The sequence below is a fragment of the Microcebus murinus genome, chromosome 17 (genome assembly GCF_040939455.1).
Source record: "Microcebus murinus isolate Inina chromosome 17, M.murinus_Inina_mat1.0, whole genome shotgun sequence".
Lineage (NCBI taxonomy): Eukaryota > Metazoa > Chordata > Mammalia > Primates > Cheirogaleidae > Microcebus > Microcebus murinus.
The window spans coordinates 2253659-2276940 of record NC_134120.1 but is presented as its reverse complement, the minus strand read 5'-3'; the positions used below and the strand labels follow the sequence as shown (position 1 = coordinate 2276940).

Sequence of the window (23282 nt, the reverse complement as noted above, 5' to 3'; positions counted from 1 at the left end):
TATGAATATTTTTATGAATCTTTAATTATTTCCATAGGATAGATTCCTACAGTTGGATTTACTGAATTAACAAATATGACTTCTTTTTTCAAGTTCTTTTTAGAATGCCACATTACATTCTAGAAAGCACATTCTGATCTATACCTTCTCTTGCAGAGTATAGGGATGGCCTGTCTCACCTATAATGTTCTTCGAAAATGGTTGTAGTTTTATTTTTATAAAGGCAGAAAATGTTTTAAATAGTGGTTTGTTAACATATTTTAGAATAAGAACTATGTGTACACAGTGAGAAATCAAACAGGAGAGAAGGATAGAGACAGTGGAGAGTTAAGTTGCCTTTGGATCTCCCGGAGCAGCTTCCGTTAGTAGTTTCTTTTGTATCCTTCTGGGGACGTTCGGTGCCTGCACAGATCTGCTGCACCCCTGCTCATCAACCTTTACTGTTCCTCGCCTTTTCTTCAGTAACTGTGTGTCTTAAGTATGATTCCGCATCTGTTAATCACAGAGAGAGCTCCTTCTTCTTAACAGGTGCATGGAGGTGTGTGTGTATCATAATCAACAGGTCACTGTTAGGCATGTCGGTTGTTTCCAGCCTTTTGTTTATGCCGACAGAGCTATGGTGAGCAAATGTTCTTGTATGTGTTTGGGTTCTCAAGGTGGGTGGTTGTGTATCCCAGGGGACAGCTTGCTTGTCACTGCTGCGGGGCTGGGGCCAGTGAGCAGAGGCCTGGGCGCTGCTGAGCACCACAGTGCCCAGGGCAGCCTCCAGCACAGGGAGCGAGCTGGCCCACAATGCCATTAGTGCAGAGTTGAGGAGCCCTGGGCTAGTAGAAATGTGAGGTGCATCATCGTTAGGTCAAAGGATATGTGAATTTAAAATTTTGATATTTTAAAACAGTTTATACTCCAGTCAGTAGTGTATGAAAATGCCCATTTCTTCATGCTGTTTTCAGTACTCTATGTTGTAAAATTTGTCTCTTCCAATCTGGTAGTTTTAAGGTGGTATGTTTTTGTTGCTTGGTATGTTTTGTTGCTTTAATGTATATTTCTTTAGTTACGAGTGAAGTTTAGCATCTCTCCATGTTATTAGCCATTAGTGTTTTCTCTGTCTTTTAATTTTCTTCATTTTTTGGAGGGTGGGTTGGGTGGAATTATTGGTCTTATTCTTATAGATTTGTGTGAGCTGTTTTGCGTATCTGGAAAGTTAGTTTTTTTCTGTCCTGTGTGATTGAATTCCTTCTTGGCTTCTGGTTTTGTTATTATTTATTTTCTGGCAACAAGTTTTAAATTGTCACGTACTCAGACTTTCAATCTATTCATCTATGGATTGTAGTTTTTGTGACTTGATTAGAAATGCTTCCTAATTCTAAGATTAGTTTTTAAAAAATCCGACCATGTCTGAAAAGTCCCACGTGGATGTGTCTCGTGCAGATCCACACACAGACAGTGCAGCACACACGTGTGTGGAAATTGTGAAATTGTGAGCTGCTGTGGTACCTCCAATTGCAGCACGTCCTCCATCCTCACCACCCCCCTGCTTGTCTGTCCTCCCACTCCTGTCCCACCCCCAAACCACCCAACAGCATACAGGGCATGTCCCCTGTCCCTCTCACCCCCCCATCTCCCCACCCCCACCCTGCCCCAAGGTAGGGGATGGTTGAATGTGTGCTCGCCCCATCCCCCTCCTTGTGGCTTTCTAGGCATCCCTATGAAGCCAGCCCAGGGGTGCTCCCCCAGTTGCACCCCTGGAGGCCCCCCCTGCTGTTAGCCCAACACCCCTTCCCCTCTCATGTTAGCTGCCCACCATCAGGGACCACTGAGATGCAGCCCAGAGTGGAGGAGGGATGGAGGGCTGGGAGGTGGTCTTTGAATATTTGGAATCCTCACTTACTACTAAAAGTCAGAGCCGTGCAAAAGGGTGGGACTCTGCCTCTCCAGGATGCCATCACCCTGTGACCTCATTCCTGTTGGTCCCTGGCACTACTGGTCTGTCCAGTTTATCTTTGATAGGTTTCTCTTTGTAATGATAAGCAAATGTTTGTGTGTTCTTATTTTCCTTTTCTGGCTTACTATTTCACATGAACTTTTAGACTTTTATGTGGTTAAAAGTAGGCTGGTATTTTTATTTTGATTGTTTTAAATTTTTAGATTGTTTCAGGTGAAAATTGAACATGTTTACAATGTTGAATCTTTATGAGAACATGGAATATCAAAACATCACTGATATTTTGTTCATGTGAATTTCAGTATGCTGTTTAAATTTATTTTTAGTATTTTAAGATTTTGAGTATTACTAGTTAGAGGAGTCCTTGCGTTAAATATTGTCATTTGCCCATAGGGAAGCAGAGCATTTCATGTGCTCATTTTGTAGTCTTCTGCTGTCCGCTACGTCCTCTTTACCTTCTCAGGTGTGCAGCCTCATGTGCCAGCAACAGTCGGGTAGTGGGTGTTTTTTGCTTTGTTTTCAACTAGCACATCTGCAGTTTCTTTTTAAAAAAATTCACCTTTAAGTCCTTATTTGTTATTACAGTAGGTAGTGACGGCAAATCCCTCTAACTTTTTATTCTGAAAAATTTTAAACCTACAGAGGATTTGAAAAGAATGATACAATGAATATTCGTATATAACAATTCTCTGGACTCACCAACCATTAAAGTTTGCCAGATCTTAACACCTCCTCTCCACCCCTCCCCCCAGCCCTTCTCCCTGTTTTGAATAATTTTGAAGTAAGCTATAGAACTCATGTTAGTTTACCAGTAAATACTTCAGGACATATCCCTTAAAACTAAAGACACTTTTCCTATTTTCACAAAACAAAATCACACTTAAGTGTTTAATACTGGTATAATAATTAATTTTCAGAGGGTCCTCATCTGGAGAAGAAAAGAGTGACTTATTACAAGAGTGTGACAAGGAAGTTAGTTTTGACTAAAAGATACTTCTCTTTTGACTTGAGAAGAAGGGAGTGCTCAGGTGGAGATGGGGTGCAGGTACAGGAGGAAGGGAGGGCTCAGGCGGAGATGGGGTGCAGGTGCAGGAGGAAGGGAGGGCTCAGGTGGAGATGGGGTGCAGGTGCAGGAGGAAGGGAGGGCTCAGGTGGAGATGGGGTGCAGGTGCAGGAGGAAGGGAGGGCTCAGGTGGAGATGGGGTGCAGGTGCAGGACGAAGGGGGGACTCAGGTGGAGATGGGGTGCAGGTGCAGGAGGAAGGGAGGGCTCAGGTGGAGATGGGGTGCAGGTGCAGGTGGAAGGGGTGACTCAGGTGGAGAATGGGGTGCAGGTGCAGGAGGAACGGGTGACTCAGATTGAGATGGGGTGCAGGTTCAGGAGCATGGGGGGACTCAGGTGGAGATGGGATGTAGGTGCAGTAGGAAGGGGGGACTCAGGTGGAGATGGGGTGCAGTGGAGGTTGCCGTGGAGAGCTTGTGCTATCTCCCAGCCTTCCCAGACCAGGTTTTCCTAGCATCTCAGTAAGTTTTCATGGACCTTAAGGCAAAAGCTAAGAACTGTGTTTATGAACTGGTGAGAGTCATAGGATATAATATGTATTTATATCTTAATAACTTAGTAGCCCTTTGAAAGACTAACTACATTGGGTACTGCACTGCTTTTTTATATACTAGGCATTTCTTATTCTATAATCATTTTCATATTTTTTCATATTAGTTAATTCATATTAAGATGGTTTTCACCCTGTCTTTGCTTTTTAACCACATACCTGTGGAAACTGACCTTCATAAGATTACGATGTTATCGACACTGAGTTAGTTTTTGTTGTGTTGGACAAACGTCGGCACTGCTGTCCCCTTGCACATGTAAACTGTCCGTAGGTCTGCTTCTGAGCATGCCATTCATGGTTGGGACTGAGGCTGCGGAGCCTTGGTTTCTCTGTGAAATGGGACGTTGCTCTGTCTTCACAGGAAGGTGTGGCCTGAGGGCACTGGAGGCAGGTGTGGGAGGCCTGTTTGGGAGGCGGGAGCAGAGCCAGAGGGGGCAGACTCGGAGTGGGACTCACCTGAGTGTGGAGTCCTTTCCCCAGGGGGCTGCGGTCTCCCTTCCACTTCTCAGCAGGCTGGCGGTGAGATGCTTGTCTGATGGAGCTTGAGGTTCATGAAGCCTGTGTCATAGAACAACAAGGGAGTCAGCAGCGTGGGCATGTTGGCCAGAGAGTTGACGTGATGAACCGTGTGGTCTCGGTGTAGAAGTGAAACTTGGGCTGCTGGTGTCAATCCTCTAGCAGGAGGGGACAGGTGGGTGCCTTTGACCGCAAGAGTCTTTGCACCCTGCGCATTCTGGGCTGGCACCCCAGGTGACGTGGAGGGTGGAGATGGCTTTCTGAGCCCATCTGCACAGGTCACCAGAACAATGAGCTTTACTGTCTTCCATTCCAGTGTTTCTTCAGATATGCCTTTTAAATCTATTGTGATTTCCTGCACAACTGAAAAGAGACCCAACAGTCACTTGTCACTTCCAGAAGCTAGCTCCTAGGTTTTTGGACATTAATTTCAAAATCTTCCACAGATTTTATCCAAATTCTCTGACAGATCTCTCCCTAGAGTGGAGCTCTTGGTCCTTTACTGTTCCCTTCATTTGCTTAGGCCCTGTTGCTGCTGTTCTGCTGTGCTGTGCTGTAATCCCCGGAGGTGCGACTCCTCATCTGCACTTTGTGCAGCCCAATCCCTTTCTTTTGTTTGTGAATCTCCAGCTGTCACCATTGTGGCTGTGAGAACTCAAACATTCTGTAGCTTTTGACTCCTTTTTCCCTTTTTCCCAAAGGCCTTTGAGAAATGCCTGTTTCCTGGAACCACTGGACTTTACATTTCTGTACTGCTAGCCCACCCTCTTCCCACTTCAGCATGCAGCAGGCACGCTCTGGTCAATAAGTGATAATTGCAGCAAGGGGTGGAAGAGCCATAAAGGAGGCTTTTGCCCCGCTGTGGAGGGAAGCTGTGAGGGTCCTCTTCTTGCCATTGCACTTGTGTCTGTGCTACCTGTGATGTTCAGTCACCTGACTTAGCAACCTCACTCTGAGCTCAAGATTTTACATGAGCAGAAGGAAAAAAGGCTTCCTTGTGCTCATTCCAGAGCCAAGTATGGCAAACGTGTTGGCAACACGTAAAGCATAGGTGCTCTTTTTTTTTTCATTTCTTGTATGCTGTATTAATGCACAGGTTCAGAATCAATCCCTCTCCTCTCCGTTCACAGTCTGCAGGGCTGGTAGAGGGCCCTGCCCACCAAGGTTGTCCAGGACCTTCATTTGCTCTGCTGCCTCTGAGCATTGCTTCTGTCACATGGTTTACGATGACAAGGGCAGGAGGAGGGTGCACTACTTCTCTTTAAAGGCTTGATCCAGAAGGTGAATGCCAGCCTTGTGCATACCCAGTTGGGTAGGACATAGTCAGCACACTGGTGAGCCAGTGGTTAGGAAGGTTGGGAAGTAGAATTTTAGTTGGTTAGCTTTGTGCTCAGCTAAGAAATGTATTATTGCAATGAGAAAGGAGAAACAGATATGGGAACACAAGTATCGGTGTCTTCCCCATATATTAAAATAATACATTTTTGGCTGTCTGTGTCCATTTTGTATCTATTTATTTATCTGTTAATTGATTTGAATACTGTATATTAGTAATAACTACAGGAATAATTCTTGACCTCTAGTTTTATTTAAAAATAACCTGTATGGTTCCAGACGAAGTAGCCCCTCATTCTCCCAGGTGTCCTCCTTATAACTAAAAACACTGGGAGATAATGCAACTAAGAGATACAGAAAGACTCTGAAAGGTGGAAAGAAGGTGGCAGACAGCAGAGGGACTTGAGGGCGTGAGGGTGACATGGCAGTGAGCTCCCTGGGCCTCCTTTTTCCCACCCATATACGTGGACAGGGTGCTGGGGAAGCCTGTAGCCTTCTGCCAACAAGCACAGGTGAAAAACACCCCAAGAGAAGCTGGCTTCCCTTTAGCTAGACTGGGAAAAGGTTGGTCTCATAGAACAGAAGATCTTTTTATGATGTTCATCCTATGCCAGCCAAATACCAGCTGAAAAATTGCTCAGGGAGCCTAGTGGAGAGTTAACTTCCACTACTTCCTATAGCACTTCGATCCCCCGAATGCTCAGGACCAAGCAGGAGCTAATCTTGCATCCCTGTCCTGGCAGAAAGAGGTGACACCCAGAATCCTCTCCTGACAGTGTTGGCAGAGCCACTCTGGAAGCCCACCTCTGTTCTCCACCCAGCGGAAGCAGGTGGTGTTCTGATTCCCCTGCCAGAGTAGCATCAGTGGGTCCAGGAGGGAGCTCAGCCTTCTCCCACCCGTCAGCAACAAGGCTGAAGCAGGCGATGTCAGTCTGCACTGCCTTTTCCACCCCCCGGTGTCAGTGGGGCCCTGTGAGTTGAGGCTTCACCCCAGCTGGTTCTCATGCTCCATCTGGACAGGGTGACTGCCTGCCAAAAGAGAGCCCAAGATTCAGTCTCACAGCTTAACACCCCAAATGTCCAGGATGGAGGCACGAACCAGGACATCATCAGACCGAGAACCAGTGCGGTCCCAGCTGTAACACGGAGACAGCAGATACGAACCCTGAGATGGCCCAGACACTGGCGTTATCTGACAAGGATTTTTAAGGAGCTATCGTAAAAAATGCTTTGTAGTTGTCTTGAAACAAATGAAAAAAACAGGAGAAAGAGTTGGAAGATAGAAAGAAGAACCAAAGGGAAATTGTAGATCCAAAGAGTCTAGTGATTGAAATAAAGAGCTCTGTGGCGTGGAGAGGCCCAGGGAGGCCCAGGGAGCCAGGAGGCGCGTCAGTAGAAAGGACTTGGCTGAACAACAGAGAGAAAGCAGACTGGCAAGATTACCAAGCCTCCGGGAACTTGGGACAGTGACAAAAGACCCAATGTTGCAATCACAGTCAAAATAGAGGGTAGGAGAAAGAGTGTGGGGCTGAAAATATATTTGAAGAAATAATGGCTGAAAGGACTCAGATTTGGTAAAAGTTATAAGTTACAGATTTAAGAAGCTGATTCGGTCCCAAACAGGATAAACCCAAAGAAGTCCACACCAAAATCGAACATTGAAAACTGAACACAAGGAAGAATCTTGAAAGAGACTGGAGAGAAATGGTCTGTAACCTAAGGGAAACATGAATTCTAATGTCGGCAAATTTCTCATCTGAATCCATGGAGGCTAGAAGAAAACACAGCATTTTCAGTTGCTGAAAGAAAAGAATTGTCAATTGCAAATTTTGTATGTGGTGAGATTGTCCTTTGGGAATAAAGGGGAAATAAAGACATGCTCAGATGAAGGAAAACTAAGAAAATTTATTGCTAGCAGACCCGCCCTCAAGAATCCCTAAAAGAAGTTCTGCAAACAGAAAGGAGGTGAAAACAGAAGGAGACTTGGAACTTTAGAAAGGAAAGAGAAGAAGGGTAAGGAGGTTAATATTGTGTGTCAACTTGGAGAGTGTTTTTTGCAATATTAATGTTGAAATCATCGAACTTTGAGTAAGCACATTGCCTTCCATAACATCAGTGGGCCTCAGTCAATTAGCTGAAGGCCTGAATAGAACAAAAAGACTGGCAAAACAAAAAGATTGTGATACGTGATGTGTGTATAGTCATACCTAGAGCGATCTGCAGGAAAGCTGTACAGAGTGACGTGTGCAGACATGCTACAAACACATCAAGATGAATTCTAGAAAGTTCTAACTGGAAATCCAGTAAGGCAAGCAAAGAGAAACAGCATCAACAAACAAGTAATAAAATGATAATCTTCAGCCTTAAAGCATCAGTAATTGCTCTATTGTTTATTTATTTATTTTGAGACAGAGTCTCACTCTGTTGCCTGGGCTAGAGTGCCGTGGTGTCAACCTAGCTCACAGCAACCTCAAACTCTTGGACTCAAGCAATCCTCCTGCCTCAGCCTCCCGAGTAGCTGGGACTACAGGCATGCACCACCATGCCTGGCTAATTTTTTCTATATATTTTTAGTTGGCCAGTTAATTTCTTTCTATTTTTAGTAGAGATGGGGTCTTGCTCTTGCTTAGGCTGGTTTCGAACTCCTGACCTTGAGTGATCTGCCCACCTTGGCCTCCCAGAGTGCTAGGATTACAGACGTGAGCCACTGTGTCCAGCCAGTAATTGCTGTAAATGTGAATATTATAATAGGTTAGTATTAAAATGTATTAAGGCCGGGCGCGGTGGCTCACGCCTGTAATCCTAGCTCTCTGGGAGGCCGAGGCGGGCGGATTGCTCGAGGTCAGGAGTTCGAAACCAGCCTGAGCAAGAGCGAGACCCCGTCTCTACTATAAATAGAAAGAAATTAATTGGCCAACTAATGTATACAAAAAATTAGCCGGGCATGGTGGCGAATGCCTGTAGTCCCAGCTACTTGGGAGGCTGAGGCAGGAGGATTGCTTGAGCCAGGAGTTTGAGGTTGCTGTGAGCTAGGCTGACGCCACGGCACTCACTCTAGCCTGGGCAACAAAAGCGGGACTCTGTCTCAAAAAAAAAAAAAAAAAAAAAAAAATGTATTAAAACACCTCACATTATTGTTTTAATAAATGTATTAAAACAAACAACCTCTGGTCCCCCCCCCATGATCTGATAACACATCATCTCCCAGAAACTTACTCTAAAGGTGAAATGGCCCTACACAGTTCCTGGTATGTAGCAGGACTCAATTAGAGACAGTTGTTGAAATTATAACTTCTTAGAATATTCACCTTTTAGTGCAGGGATACTTAGAAGAACCTTCTGAGGAAAGCAGTGTGATTGGTGGAAGGTGCTGGCAAGTTGGGCTCTGGGGAGAGGCTGCGGCTGCTCCAGGGAGGTTGGAGATTAAGTGAGATGAAAGTGGGGGCACCCAGTCCGTTGGGTTTAGAGAGCACTGGGGCATCTGTACAATGTCCCTAGAAACCGTGGAAACAGGGCCAGGATTGCCTGCTAGGGTTTAAATTCTCAAATCATCACCGTTGGATTGGGGAGGTAAAAAGTTGCACTTAAAATGGATGCATTTGTTGTATGTAAAGTATACATCATCAAAAGTGATTTTAAAACAACCTATGAACACATCTTTTGTGTTCCCATGAACTATAATTAACTTTTTATTTTTTTTAATTTTTAAAAAAGTTTTTTGTAAGGACCCAATAAGGAAGGAATTTATAATTAACTTTTTAGTTTAAGGTGTTCCATTTTTGAGTTTTTACTTTTAGAACACTGTAAGCTCATTTTTACTTACTGCTCTATTAAGATTAATAGTCTAAAGTTCATAGTGGTCACTACTTTATCAAAGTAAATCTCAAAACCAGAAAAATTATTGTTGTTCTTAAATCACTTAGGACTATTTTCTTAAAATTCACACAATTATTGAAGTTCACATTGTTTATTGAGTTAGATCACTTCCCGTAAGGGGTGTTGCAGGACGTTTGGAGAAGCAGGAGACGCACACCCCCCCACACACGGGCTCATGGGAGGCCGGTGTTCATATTTCCTGACCATCTCAGCAGCATGTACAAATGACGAGTGATGTGGACCAGGTCCTGTAAGTGACCAGGGAAGAGCAGCATTTGGGGGATGGGTTTTAAGTTTATCTTGAGGTCAACAGAGGCTACTTTGGGAAGAGAGCATGGTCCTGAGGAAGATGGGGCAGAAAGTAGGATGGTGTGTGGGGTGGAGCGTGGCCGGACAGGCAGGGTCTTGGTGGACGGGCGCCGCCCTCCCAGTGCCTGGGTGGGAACTGGAAAGGGAGAGCAGTGTCTTACCACGTTGCACACTCTGGCTTTTTAGAGATTCCCATATCCTCAGCAAGGGGGAAGGTGGCTAAAGTGCTGTGCGTTTCCTTTGGTGATTTTGCTGGCCACTAAGGATGCTCAGAGTTACCATAGGACAGTCTTTGCTTCTGGAGGAGAGACCTGGTATTAACTTTGAGTGTGGAGAAGGCAGTAAATGGAAGGTCTGTTATCCCAGTGCGCGTGACTGTGCAGAGGTCTTGTTGGTACCAGGAGGGGAAGGGGATTGCACCCTCTCCTTTTGGCTTGCTGGGTGGAAAGTGGAAGGACAGAAATATTCCTTCTGTAAGGTGACTTGTCTTGGCAGTGGCCCAGGGAGTGCTTGATGCTGCAGTCACCACCTGGCCAAATTGTGCGTAAACCTCGGTTTTCACTAAGACAGTTCTGACAGATGTCTGAGTAAATCCATGTCGATATCCCCTTAAATACGTTAATCTGATCACTTGGTAAAAAGTATGTGAAGAGAGAATAGAGGGGAGCCAGGGCAGTACAAGAGGAAGGATGGGAATGGGACGTGGGAGACATGTGGGACCGTTGTGTGTGAAAGGCGCAGACTTTCTCTTGCTGTACAGCGTTCAGGAGTGCAGAGGTCATAAACTGATTTTAAACAGGTGCAGCAAATTATGACAGTTTTTTTTTTTCTGTTGATGGTTTCCTAGAACAAATTTTCTTTATCAGCAAATTACTACAATCTAGTAGTTCATTTTTCTTAAATTATTATATAATACTAACTTAAAGTTATTTAAGTTGAAATTATTATTGGATTGCTCAAAATGTCTCGTTTATTCCTGTCTTTTTCTGCAGTGTAGCTCTAGATAGTGCCAGTTAACAACCTCATTTTAAAGAGGTTTACAAGACTGGTATGTATGGTAATTAGAAGAAAGTCTGATAGAAGTAGTTACATATTTTGTTACCTGGAAATAACATTGACAGATGATACTCATATCTTTTCATGTTTGGACAGTTCATTTTGAGGATCATTTAAGTAGATACTGTAATTGTGTTATGAAACTCTAAAAGAATGAACTAATTGAAATTTATGCTAAGTCAGCAGTTGGTACTGATTGAAGTAATGAGTGAGTACTTACTTTGGGCCATGAACTGTCAGCGTCTTACATCCATCATTTTACTGAACCTTATAACCACCCTGTGCGGGCAAGTGGTATTCTCTCCATTCTATAGCCTCAGATGGGGCGACATGCCCATATCCACATAGCTAGCAATTGGCAGCCTTAAACTCTAGAACGTCTAGACCAGTATCATCTAATTGAATTATATCATGAGTAATTTTAAATTTTCTAGTAGCCACATTTTAAAAAGTAAGAAAATCACCAAACAGGTGAAATAAACTTTATCAATATATTTGTTTATGAACCTATACACAAAATATTATTAATTCAAATATTAAAGTTTTTTTCTTTTCTTTTTTTTCTCATGTTTCCAATTTTATTGGCCTAAGCAAATATTAAATATCATTGAGCTAGTTCACATTCTTTGTTTTTTGCACCACGTCTGATATACTTGTGTATTTTTCACTCACTCCATACCTGGATTCAGACTGCCCCTGGTTCACGTCCTCAGTGAGACTTGCAGGTCACACTATGCTCTGCCTATGACCAAACTGAAAGAAGATGAGATATATCCATTTAAGAACTTACTTGTTGTTGGACATGCTGGCTCACGCCTGTGATCCCAGCTACTCAGGAGGCTGAGGCAGGCAGATCACTTGAGCTAGGAGTTCAAGACCAGCCCTAGCAGTATAGCAAGACCCCATCTCTAAGACAGACAGACAGACGGACGGACGGACAGACAGACAGACAGACAGACAGATAGATAGATAGATAGATACATCCATTGTCATTCTGTTTTAAAATAGTCCCTCAAACTCTAATCTTAACTTGAATTCTCTCCTAACCCTTCTGGGGTATTGAAGCCATTCTGTTTCTCTAATGTATTCATGGGACAGATGGACCCAGTGGAAGTTACCCAGTGCCCAACCCGAAACAGAATTCACTTCGCTCAAAAATTATATCATCGACTCATCCTTCTCCAAATGTTTCTTTACCTTCCCATAAAGAAATGGTTTTTATGTATTCAAATATATTTTTTGAAGGGTTAAAATGATGTTTGTTTTAGAGGAAAGTGTACTTGGTATTTGACCATTTATAATACTAGTTCTTTCAGGAAGTGATGGTTTGGGATGTCCCCTGCTCACTGATGGCTCTTCATTTCCAGAACCTCATCTGCTCTGAGTGTGGGGATGAGTTCACTCTGCAGAGCCAGCTGGCCATCCACATGGAGGAGCACCGCCAGGAGCTGGCGGGGACCCGGCCGCATACTTGTAAGGCCTGCAAGAAAGAGTTTGAAACCTCGTCAGAGCTGAAGGAGCACATGAAGACGCATTATAAAATTAGGTAGGAGTCATTACTTGGGCTTGGTAAAAAAAAAAAAAAAATCTAGGTAATATGTTAAAAGTTGGCATACTTTGCCACAATCAATTAAAAATATTTGCTGCAAGAATACAGCAAAGTGGAATGACACAGGTAATTTGGGATGGTGTCAGAATGTCTTTTACAGCTTGCCTGGTTCATGCCTATAGTAGGGAAGGTAAGTGCCAATATTCATGAATAAGTGTCAGGCTGTGTGGGTAGGAATGTTTAGCTAGTATTATAAAAGCTGTAGAACAAGGCACTAGCAATGCGTTTGTATGGGCAGGTAACAAAATATGTAAGGTAGATTTACAAGGGTTTAATTGGCACCTTTTTAAATGAATTCGTTTCTTTGTAGTACTTCACTGTTGAGACTCATGTGTGCCCAACACTGTTCTTAGTGCACTTATAAACAGAACCCTATTTAATCATTACAGACAGCCCAGTCAGGCCAGTGTACTTTTATGTTCCCATTTTGCAGATGAGAAAACTCGAGAGACCAGGTAATTTTACGAGGTTTTATAGCTTATAAGTCAAGAGTTTGATATTTAAATTGTAATAGTCTGGTTTTAGGCTTCATAATCGTGACAACTGTAACTATATTTGAATGCATATATATATATATGTTATATATATATTCCTAGTCAAACTTAACATGTTTTCAAAATTTCATATTTTACTTATTCCTGATTATATGTTTTTATTGTTATTTCCATTTCTTTTTTTTATTTTTCTTTTATTTTATTTTTTTCTGATACACATGGTACAAATGTTATTTCCATTTCTAATAAAATGAAATAAAGAGTTCTTCCTGGCCCTGTCCTCAAGTTAGCTAATGGTGATGATCACTTATCACACTCGTGAGCTAATATCTCTAACAAACTATACAAGGCATATCAATCATCATTTTAATATTTTTATTTTATTATTTTTTAAAAACTGGATTATATTTCATTCTATAAAATAGAATAAGTGTTCCCTATTTTAACTGTTGCATTATCAATTTAGCTTGCCACCCTTCTAAGCCCCAATATTTAGAAAATATATGTATTTTTTAATAATAAGAAATCCTATACCAATTAATTAATAAAGTTTATAAAATGCCTGAAGTTTCTAGTATTTATTTATCCTCTTAGACATTGTGTTTTAGATATTTGGACTGAACATCTCCATATGATCAACCATCTCTTTTCCTTTTTTTTTTTAAATTCAATTTATTTATTTTTAGGGACAAGGCCTTGTTCTGTCACCCAGGCTGGGGTGCCATGGTGCAGTCATAGCTAACTGTAACCTAGAACTCCTGGGCTCAAGTGAACCTCCTGTTTCAGCCTCCCAAGTAGCTGGGACTACAGGTGTACACCACCATGGCTGGCTCATTTGTTTCATTTTTTGTAGAGCCAGGGTCTTGTTATGTTGTGCAGGCTGGTCTCAAACTGCAGGGCTCAAGCAATCCTCCTGTCTCGGCCTCCCAAAGTACTGGGATTACAGGCTTGAATCACCTCACTTAGTCTATTTCAGGGATTTTTAAACTCCCCAAATATAACACCTGTTCTCTGTAAACATCAGATTTTTATCCTGATGAAGTTTTAACACAGGCATTTTTGATGTTTCTTCAAAGGTTTTAGAAAGATGGTTGAAGATGTCTAGTTGGTTATGCTCACAGGAAGCCCAGCTTCTAAGTCTTTCTGGTTGAGGGATGGACCAGACAGATGAGGCCTCATACTCATGGAACTGTCTTTCAGCAGGGAAGACAGTGACTAAGCGAATGGGTTAGTCAGTGTGACAGTTTCAGAGAGTGACAAGTGCTGAGCAAGACAGAAATTGGGTTGATGTGGGGTGATGTAAAGGTGAGGGAGGTTGGTGAAGGGCTATTGTGTATAGCCCTTCTGGGGGATGCATTTGATAGACTTGGGTGAGGAGCAGAATGGAAAAAATGAATTTTATGATTTCAAATAAACAAAACTAATCCATGCATATGTGTGGGTGGGTGTATATGTGTCCTATACATGCATATGATTGATTTATCATTAAAACATGTTCTCTTGATCAGTCAGCTACGCTTTTTCTGGTAAGACTTTCATTTTGAAATTGTAATATAAGGGAGACAACATGTATTTCCCCTCTATATTATACTAGGGTATCGGGTACAAGGTCTTATAATCGGAACATTGACAGAAGCGGATTCACGTATTCATGTCCACACTGTGGAAAGACGTTTCAAAAGCCAAGTCAGTTAACGCGACATATTAGGATACACACAGGTATGAAAAACATTTACTTCCGAATGAGTTGTTATATGTCTTGAAAGGAAATGTTCCTCAGTGCCAGTTCCACCTGAGGTCTAGTCCTGGAGCTTCCACAGTTGTTGGATAATCGTGGTGAAATTACTTAGTCTTTCTGTGGTATCATTTCCTCACTTGAAAAATGTGTCTATTGTATCTGTACAGAGTTGTCCTAAATTATAAATGGAAAAACATGTAGTGCTCCTAGAAAAGTGCTCCTGGAGTAGGCTAACTCAGTAACCGGGAGTTGACACTGTTATTACTATTGGTAGGGGATTCATTCATTCACTCAGTAAGTGTTTTGAGTGTCAGTGTGTGTCAGATGTTACACCAGGTGAATCAGGTCTAGATTGACAAAGCAGGTATTGGATCTGCATATTCTTGCTCCTTACCCGAGGTCCTTGTGTGCGGGGAACAGGGTGCAGAGGGATGTGCAGGGCCTTGCTCCTTACCCGAGGTCCTTGTGTGCGGGGAGCAGGGTGCAGAGGGATGTGCAGGGCCTTGCTCCTTACCCGAGGTCCTTGTGTGCAGGGAGCAGGGTGCAGAGGGATGTGCAGGGCCTTGGTCCTTACCTGAGGTCCTTGTGTGTGGGGAGCAGGGTGCAGAGGGATGTGCAGGGCCTTGGTCCTTACCCGAGGTCCTTGTGTGCGGGGAGCAGGGTGCAGAGGGATGTGCAGGGCCTTGGTCCTTACCCGAGGTCCTTGTGTGTGGGGAGCAGGGTGCAGAGGGATGTGCAGGGCCTTGGTCCTTACCCGAGGTCCTTGTGTGTGGGGAGCAGGGTGCAGAGGGATGTGCAGGGCCTTGGTCCTTACCCGAGGTCCTTGTGTGCAGGGAGCAGGGTGCAGAGGGATGTGCAGGGCCTTGGTCCTTACCTGAGGTCCTTGTGTGCGGGGAGCAGGGTGCAGAGGGATGTTCAGGGCCTTGGTCCTTACCTGAGGTCCTTGTGTGCGTAGAGCAGGGTGCAGAGGGATGTGCAGGGCCTTGCTCCTTACCCGAGGTCCTTGTGTGCAGGGAGCAGGGTGCAGAGGGATGTGCAGGGCCTTGGTCCTTACCTGAGGTCCTTGTGTGCGGGGAGCAGGGTGCAGAGGGATGTGCAGGGCCTTGCTCCTTACCCGAGGTCCTTGTGTGCGTAGAGCAGGGTGCTGAAGGATATACTAGAAGGTGGAACTGCAGGGTTTGCTGATACATGAGTGTGGGAAATGAGGGGAACCAGAGATAAGGATGACTCCCCGGTTTTGGCCTGAACTCCTGGATGGATGGCATAGCCCTGGGAGACTGCAGGTGGAGCCTGTTTGGGAGATGAAGGTCAAGAGTGCAGTTTTGGGTGTGTTGACGTTGGGATTTCGAGCAGAGAACTGCAGATATGAGCAGAGAATTGCAGGAAGTCTGGGGGGATGTTCTTGGCTGAAGGAATAGGTTTAGGGTCTTGAGTTTGGGTAGCTTGAATATTTTTCTTTTTAATCCATAAGATGCTCACACATTATGGAGTTATATTTTGATCACTTTTCTCCCTCTCTAGGTGAAAGGCCATTTAAATGTAGTGAGTGTGGGAAAGCTTTTAACCAGAAGGGGGCATTGCAGACGCATATGATCAAGCATACAGGTGAAAAACCCCATGCCTGTGCCTTCTGTCCTGCTGCCTTCTCTCAGAAAGGGAATCTGCAGTCACACGTCCAGAGAGTTCATTCAGAGGTAAACATAGTATTTGGCGGGCGCAGTATTTCACAGTGTGTATCAGGTATCTGAGTTAATGAGCCAACCTGAGAAATTCTTTCCCATTTTTAAAATATGCAGATTGAGTTTGTGCTCAGCACATCCTGTTTTAGAAAACATATATGGGAACCTTTTTGATTTATTATATATGGAAGAAATATAAAATACCATCTTTTTATCTTCTACTGACAGAATAGCTTTGATGAATAACTGTTTGAAAATAATCATAATACCTTTGTTAGCGCAATCCGTTATTCCGAATAAGTACTTTTCTTGCTGCTAATATTAATAGGTTTACAATTTGCCTCATTCACATTCTGTGTCAGGGTTCTGGTCTATTAATATTAATGTCCTACCTCGTTGCATGGCAACTATTTCAACTAAAATGATGTGCACAATTTTCTCATAATTTTCTGTTGTCTACAGATCATACTGATTTATAGATCCTCTGGAAGTATTTCTGTTATGTGGGTTAATCTTGGCTCTTACTAATGGTCATGATTTGTTGTCTTATTGCCTAATCATAGAATATAAAGAAATATTTAAACAACACAAATACTTTTATCATGGATCAATTTATTCTTCTATGAAACTATTTTGCAGAATGAAAACTATTACATTCTTAAAAGTAAACATGTCTCTTAATTTTTTCCTTGGTTTAATACCTTAAGTAACATTAAGTGAACTGAGAGTTAATATTAATAGTATACCTTTGTTCAAACTTAATAAAAACAAGAAATAGAAGTCTGTGATCTTAGATGAGCAGAATAATATCTAAAATGAGAAAAGGAATCTAAAATGAGAAAACAACTCTATACACTTCATGTAGTCTATGAACAGATTCAGAATTCCATTCACAGTGAGTTAATCTTTTTATTATCTATGATGCAGAGAGACATTAAGAAGGGTATGCAACTATTAGTGAGGTGTTGATAATGTGCAGTGAAGTTACCTTTAGATCAAGGAGGGTAAATTTGGGCTGCGCACAACTCATTTTTGCAGAGTTGCCTCTGAGCAAAGATGATTGGGAATAATTGTGCGTTTGTGCAGCACACAGATGTACCTCACTGGAACCCTGGAACGCCCTGTGTGATACTCAGCGCTCCTGAGTTAGAAAACTCTGTTAGGTGACAGCGAGTTCCCTGTCCCTGCCGAGAGGCACCATGGGCCTTGTAGTGGGATGGGCCACAAAAGGGATCTAAAGATTGGTTTGTACATATTATCCAATCTTGTGAGGATCTAAGCCTTAAGTTTGGTTCTTAATGAGGTGCTAGAAATAGAATGGAAGTTTTATTCAAGTTTAGCAGGGGCAATGAGTTTTCACGCCAGCCTTCATAAATACAACAGTATTTGGATTTGAGTAATAGCGAAATATTTTTGACATTTTCTCTGTTTGAGGCTGTTCTTACTCATTTCACTGCTTTCTGTCATCTGTTTCTGGCTTTATCATAGCTTTTAAAATCAATCACTGATATGGCATATCAGAATTGGTGATGAAGAGTTTACACATTGTGTGCGTTGGTCCCCAAAGCTTATTCAGCATGACATGTATTTACAGCTATCTGGCCTCCCTTACTGGACACTCTATGGAACTATTTAAAAAATTGAGAACATCGTATGTTTGACATTTTATTTTTCCTAAATTACAATAATTGAAAAAAATATGTTTTCTCACTCCAAAACCATTTCTAATTTCCACAGAAGTCTGAATTTTAATTAATCTCATACTGGCAATATTGACTAAAGAGTTGATTCATTGATTTTGGAGCTATCTATTTAAAAAACAAAGTTGAAGGGTTAGATTACTGCTGTCACTTTGAATGGAATTGTAAAATATGATTTTCCATAATTTAAATATTTTGATATAACAATGAATTGCATAAAATCATTTTTTTCTTTTTTTATCCTTTAAGGTCAAGAATGGTCCTACTTATAATTGTACAGAATGTAGTTGTGTATTTAAAAGTTTAGGCAGCTTAAACACGCATATCAGCAAGATGCATATGGGTGGGCCACAGAATTCAACAAGTTCTACAGAGACTGCTCATGTTTTAACGGTAAGTTTAATAATTTGGTTTACAGAAGGATTTTTGTTTTTACTAAAATCTGTCATTTTAAATATGGCCTTTAGAAAATCAGGTTTATAAATAATTTGAACATTTCATTTCTTCATGATTGACATGTCTTCCCTATAGATGATTATGAATTTAATGAAATGAGATCATTTAAGATGATCACACAATAAAACTTTATAGCCAAAAAAAAAATAAAAAAATAAATATGGCCTTTAGAATTGAATATTTAGTAGCACATAGGTGCTATGAGTTTTTTTATATGGAGATAAGGTGCTACTACTTTTTTTAGTTAGTGCAAGTCAATCTTTTTAAACTTTAGAATAATGTAGATGATACTGATTTATGGACTTTCATCTGTACCTGTAAAAATAAGACAAAATGTAATCATTAATTTGTGAAATTGTAGTTCCTATAGTTAGTGTTTTTTTCTTTTTCTTTTTTCCTCTCTTTTTTTTTTTTTTTTTTTTTTTTTGAGACAGAGTCTCACTTTGTTGTCCAGGCTAGAGTGAGTGCCGTGGCGTCAGCCTAGCTCACAGCAACCTCAAACTCCTGGGCTCGAGTGATCCTTCTGCCTCAGCCTCCCGAGTAGCTGGGACTACAGGCATGTGCCACTATGCCCGGCTAATTTTTTATATATATATATCAGTTGGCCAATTAATTTCTTTCTGTTTATAGTAGAGACGGGGTCTCGCTCTTGCTCAGGCTGGTTTTGAACTCCTGACCTTGAACAATCCGCCCGCCTCGGCCTCCCAAGAGCTAGGATTACAGGCGTGAGCCACAGCGCCCGGCCCTTTTTTCCTCTCTTGTCAGATGGTTAATGTGCCGACGTCGTAACAAGGTTTGAGCGAGGCACATTTCACACATGAGCGTGAAAGCCCAGTCGTCACGCTTATGAACTACAAAGGATCTCAGTCAGTGTTATTGATGATTGTTGAATATTCTTTATCTGACATTATAATTTAATAATTATTCTCTGTAGATAATATTTTTCCTTTTCTAATGTGACAGTGATAATTTTTCCAAGTCTTTGGACTTTTGAAACTACATTGTATTCTCTAGTACATGTATTTAAAAATTGACTCTAAACACACACACACACACACACACGCACGCATGCACGTACACATAGGCACATGCACAGAGACGACATGTGCATGCACACACACACAGACATGCACACACCCCACAGATGTGCACACTTTTCTTCTTTTTTTATAGGATTCTTAGCTCAGCTTCAATCAGTTGCTTCTTTTATACTGCCTTCCCAATTGATTAAAAAATGGCAAAACCTAAACATAGAATATGATATCTTAAAAGTAGTAGACATTAAATAAGCATACATTAAAACTTTTGAGACTTTTGTGTTTGAGACTTTTGTTTAAACACAAAAGTCTCAGAAGTTTTAATGTATGCTTATGAATGCACTTAGTTATAGTTTAATTCAACAACTGCTTCCTACCAATAGGGAAAATATGTCTAGTTGATACTTAGTTTCTAAACATCAGGTTCACTTTCCGTGTTTATTTTTTCTTTTCTCACAGTATTTGCAGCTTGGGGTGATTCCCTGAGTTTATTGTTGATCAGGGGCAATGTTGTAAAACAAATTGTAAAACTGGAGAATAGTTAGGGTCTAATAATTCAGTCTTGAAAATTCTATTTTGGGCTGAATATTTTTTAAAATAAAATTTTCAATGTTATATAAATCAAATTATTAGAGTTTTCATCATTTCCTTTGGCAGTATGCAAATTAAAATGTTTTCACTAAATTAAAATTTAGTGAATAACCTGGAATAATAATCCAGATAATTTAAAAAATGCATATTCTCAATAGAAGCCAAAATAATGAAGCCAAATAAATGAAGTGTAGGGATTTAGAACCTTGAATCTACCCAACCTTGCTCCCTAATTTGGGCCCGTAAGAGCATTATAAGTTAAGATGTATATATTATTTTTTAGGACTGTCTGGGAATCCATGTTCAGCCTCCTGGGTTGATCTACATGTCTCTTATTTTGCCTTTCACGTTTTGTAACTCTTGGCCTTTTTACTCTACTTTTGCAAGGTTTCTTTAGCTTTATCTTAAGATGTTTTTTTGATTTTTTTTTTTTTTTATAATAAGGTTTTTAATTTCTGAGAGCTGTCTTTTGTGATCTGATTGTTTCCTTTTGGAAATTTTTTTTTTTTCTGGTTTGATGCACTTTCTCTGAAACCTAATGAGTGTTTTCCTGCTCATTGTGTTATCTGCCTCCCCCTGGCACACATCTTATAATCTTGAATCTGCGGTTGCTTGTTGTGTTTCGGAAGCGGGTGGCAGTGAGCCTGTGTGTGAGCTGTTTGTGGATAGTGCCCCTGATCTGGAACCAGCCTTGCAGGGAGCCCTGGAGGCACAACACAGAAGTCTGGGGAACTGAGTGCCACAAAAGGTGCCCTGGTTCTCCACAGATATTAATAGTTCATTCTTTGCAATCTTTTTTAGAGGTAATCCCTCATTTTTTTGCCTGCCCGTAAGTGCCTATCTGCCACTTGTTCTGCGGAAGACGATAAGGAGGTTCATTTTCACTATAAGTATTTTTCTTCTGTCTTTATTTTTTTTCTAAATTAATAGACTTTATTTTCAGGGCAGTTTTGGGCTGTAGAAAATTCGAGCACAAAGTACAGAGAACTCTCTCTTGTCCCCACAGGTTCCCCTGTTACTGGCACCTTGCACTGGTGTTGTACTTTTGTTAGGATTGGTGAATGAATGTTGGCAGGTTATTGCTCACTGAGGTCTGTAGTTCACACTGGAGTTCAGCCCCCGGGTTGCGCCTGTCTCCGCCGTAGCAGCATCACACTGTTTCCACTGCCTTCCACTCTCTTGCCTACTGCATTCTCATCCCTGGCCGCAGCAGGAGTCGGCCGGGCTTCCTCTGCCATCGTGGCCCCTTCGTAGATCTTCTGGGCTGTAGCATTAGAGAGCATTTATTCTTCCATCTCCCTGTTTCTCAGAAGTGTTAATTTTTTTTTGGTCTACAGTGGTTTTTTTCTTACTTTAAAATTTTTTTTTGTAACTTTATACATTTTAAATTCTTTCACTTCATTGTATTGGGCTAACAGGAGGGCGAGGGTTTGTGTGCTCAGTCTACCATCTCTGATCGGTAGTCGACTGCCCACCTAAAACACTTCTAAAAAAGTGTCGTGGAACAGTTCATTGAGTATGTTCTTTTAACAGCTGACATTCTGCCTAACACAAAAGTTAGTGAGGCATCGTACTTAAAATTTATGTTGGGATTTTAATGCTCTTGAGGGTATTGCCTCTTTTTTTATTTTTTTTAATCGAAGAGCAAAATTGTATTTTTAATGAAAATATTGCTGTGTTTCAGGCCACGCTCTTTCAGACTTTACCTCTTCAGCAGACAGAAGCCCAAGTGTCGTCAGCCTCAAGTCAGCAGAATTCTCAGGCAGTGACCGATGTCATCCAGCAGCTTCTGGAACTCTCGGAGCCAGGGCCGGTGGAGTCCAACCAGTGCCCTCCCCCCACGCAGCAACTCAGCATCACAGTGGGCATCAACCAAGACATTCTGCAGGTGAAGCACGCTTGCCTGACAGCCGAGGTTTACACGCTTATACTCTGTCAGAAAGCCGGGGTGGCCAGTGCAAAGTAAATATGCAGGGCTTGTCTAAGTAAAGGTGTCCTAATTAAAAATGTGTCTGAATTAAAAAAATGATAGTGAAACAAACATGCTTACTTAATTGCTTACGGGCAGGGCAGAATTCTAAATGATTTCTTCATCTATAAATTAAAATATTTGAAACCCCTTAGTTTTTTTCCATAAGTGAATTTATTAAAAAAAAAAATACACTTTTCAGAACTTGGATCTGTTGACAGAGGTAGAAGAAATAATGTATACTTTCTTGAGGTTCTGATGTATGATTTTGAGACACATGTAGGTGTTTAGGGTTCTGTGAGCATCAGGCCTGGCCGCCTGCTTCTGGGTGTGACTAGTCTATGCACGTGTGGGCCGGAGGGGGAGCGGGGCAGGGCACAGAGCTCTCTGATTCTAGTCCAGCGTTATAGTCACAAAACTCCCGCACTTCCAAGCCCATGTGGGTTTCCCCCACCCCTCTCTTCTGGTATTTACTAACTTGACCTCCCTGCTTTACCTTCATGGTAAAACATTGGCCAGGGGGGTAAGGAATATTGGGATGTCATTCTGCAGCCAATATCTTAACCCTTTGCACTTGCTTGCTTTTTTCTCATTATCCACTTGACATTATCCACACTTGACATCTGAGTGCAAAGGGTTAAAGGTAAACCCAGAATAACTTATGCCCCCAAATAGGGATTCTTAGATCTATTTAGAGACAACCAAAGTTGTCTGTGGTAAGATTTCTAAAATTAATTTTCATTTCATTTAATTTAGATATGTAAATGTTTATCATAATTTGGGTGGGGATGAGATGTCAGATATCAAAAGGGATGTTACAGCCTCAAAGAATTGGAAGCCTCACTTAATAAATGATCACTTGGAATTGTAGATTTTTATTTCTTGGAGTACAAGTAGAATTCTATAGGTGTAGCTTTATGACGTCTTTATGATTGATTTTGGTAGGCAGATTTGGGCCACCGTCTCTTCTAACCTTTTAGTTTTGTTCTGTCTTAGCAAGCCTTAGAAAACAGTGGGCTGTCTTCAATTCCAGCTGCCGCACACCCTAATGACCCCAGCCACGCCACGGCTTCTGGAACGCAGATTCGGAATCCAGATGTTTCCAATGTTTCAAGTGAGCAGACTGACCCTACGGATGCAGAGCAAGAAAAAGAACAGGAAAGCCCAGAGAAGTTGGATAAGAAAGAAAAAAAAATTATAAAGAAGAAATCACCATTTCTACCTGGTAATTTTAATAAGCTTTAACATTTATATATTTTGGGTAGCATACTGCTTGTTTTTAAGAAATATGCCCTCCTTTTTTCTTCCAAAGGTGATGTGTTTGTTGAATGTTTTGAATCGCAGTGTAGTTGATCGGTAT

At 41.7% G+C, this 23282-nt stretch overlaps 1 protein-coding gene and 1 non-coding gene across 2 annotated transcripts in view; one reads left to right on the top strand and one right to left on the bottom strand.

The window, feature by feature from the left end:
* Nucleotides 1–23282, top strand: part of ZNF236 (zinc finger protein 236) — a 115889-nt gene that overhangs the window by 20648 nt on the left and 71959 nt on the right. Inside the window, exons 4-9 of the mRNA XM_020282434.2 lie at nt 12017–12195; nt 14347–14471; nt 16012–16184; nt 18119–18262; nt 21638–21841; nt 22919–23147. Of these exons, the coding sequence (XP_020138023.2) occupies nt 12017–12195; nt 14347–14471; nt 16012–16184; nt 18119–18262; nt 21638–21841; nt 22919–23147 (1054 nt within the window). The remainder of the gene's footprint in view (nt 1–12016; nt 12196–14346; nt 14472–16011; nt 16185–18118; nt 18263–21637; nt 21842–22918; nt 23148–23282) is intronic.
* LOC142861800 (small nucleolar RNA U13) lies at nt 19085–19187 on the bottom strand. The gene has a single exon (XR_012912948.1). It is a non-coding gene; the product is annotated as a small nucleolar RNA U13 (small nucleolar RNA).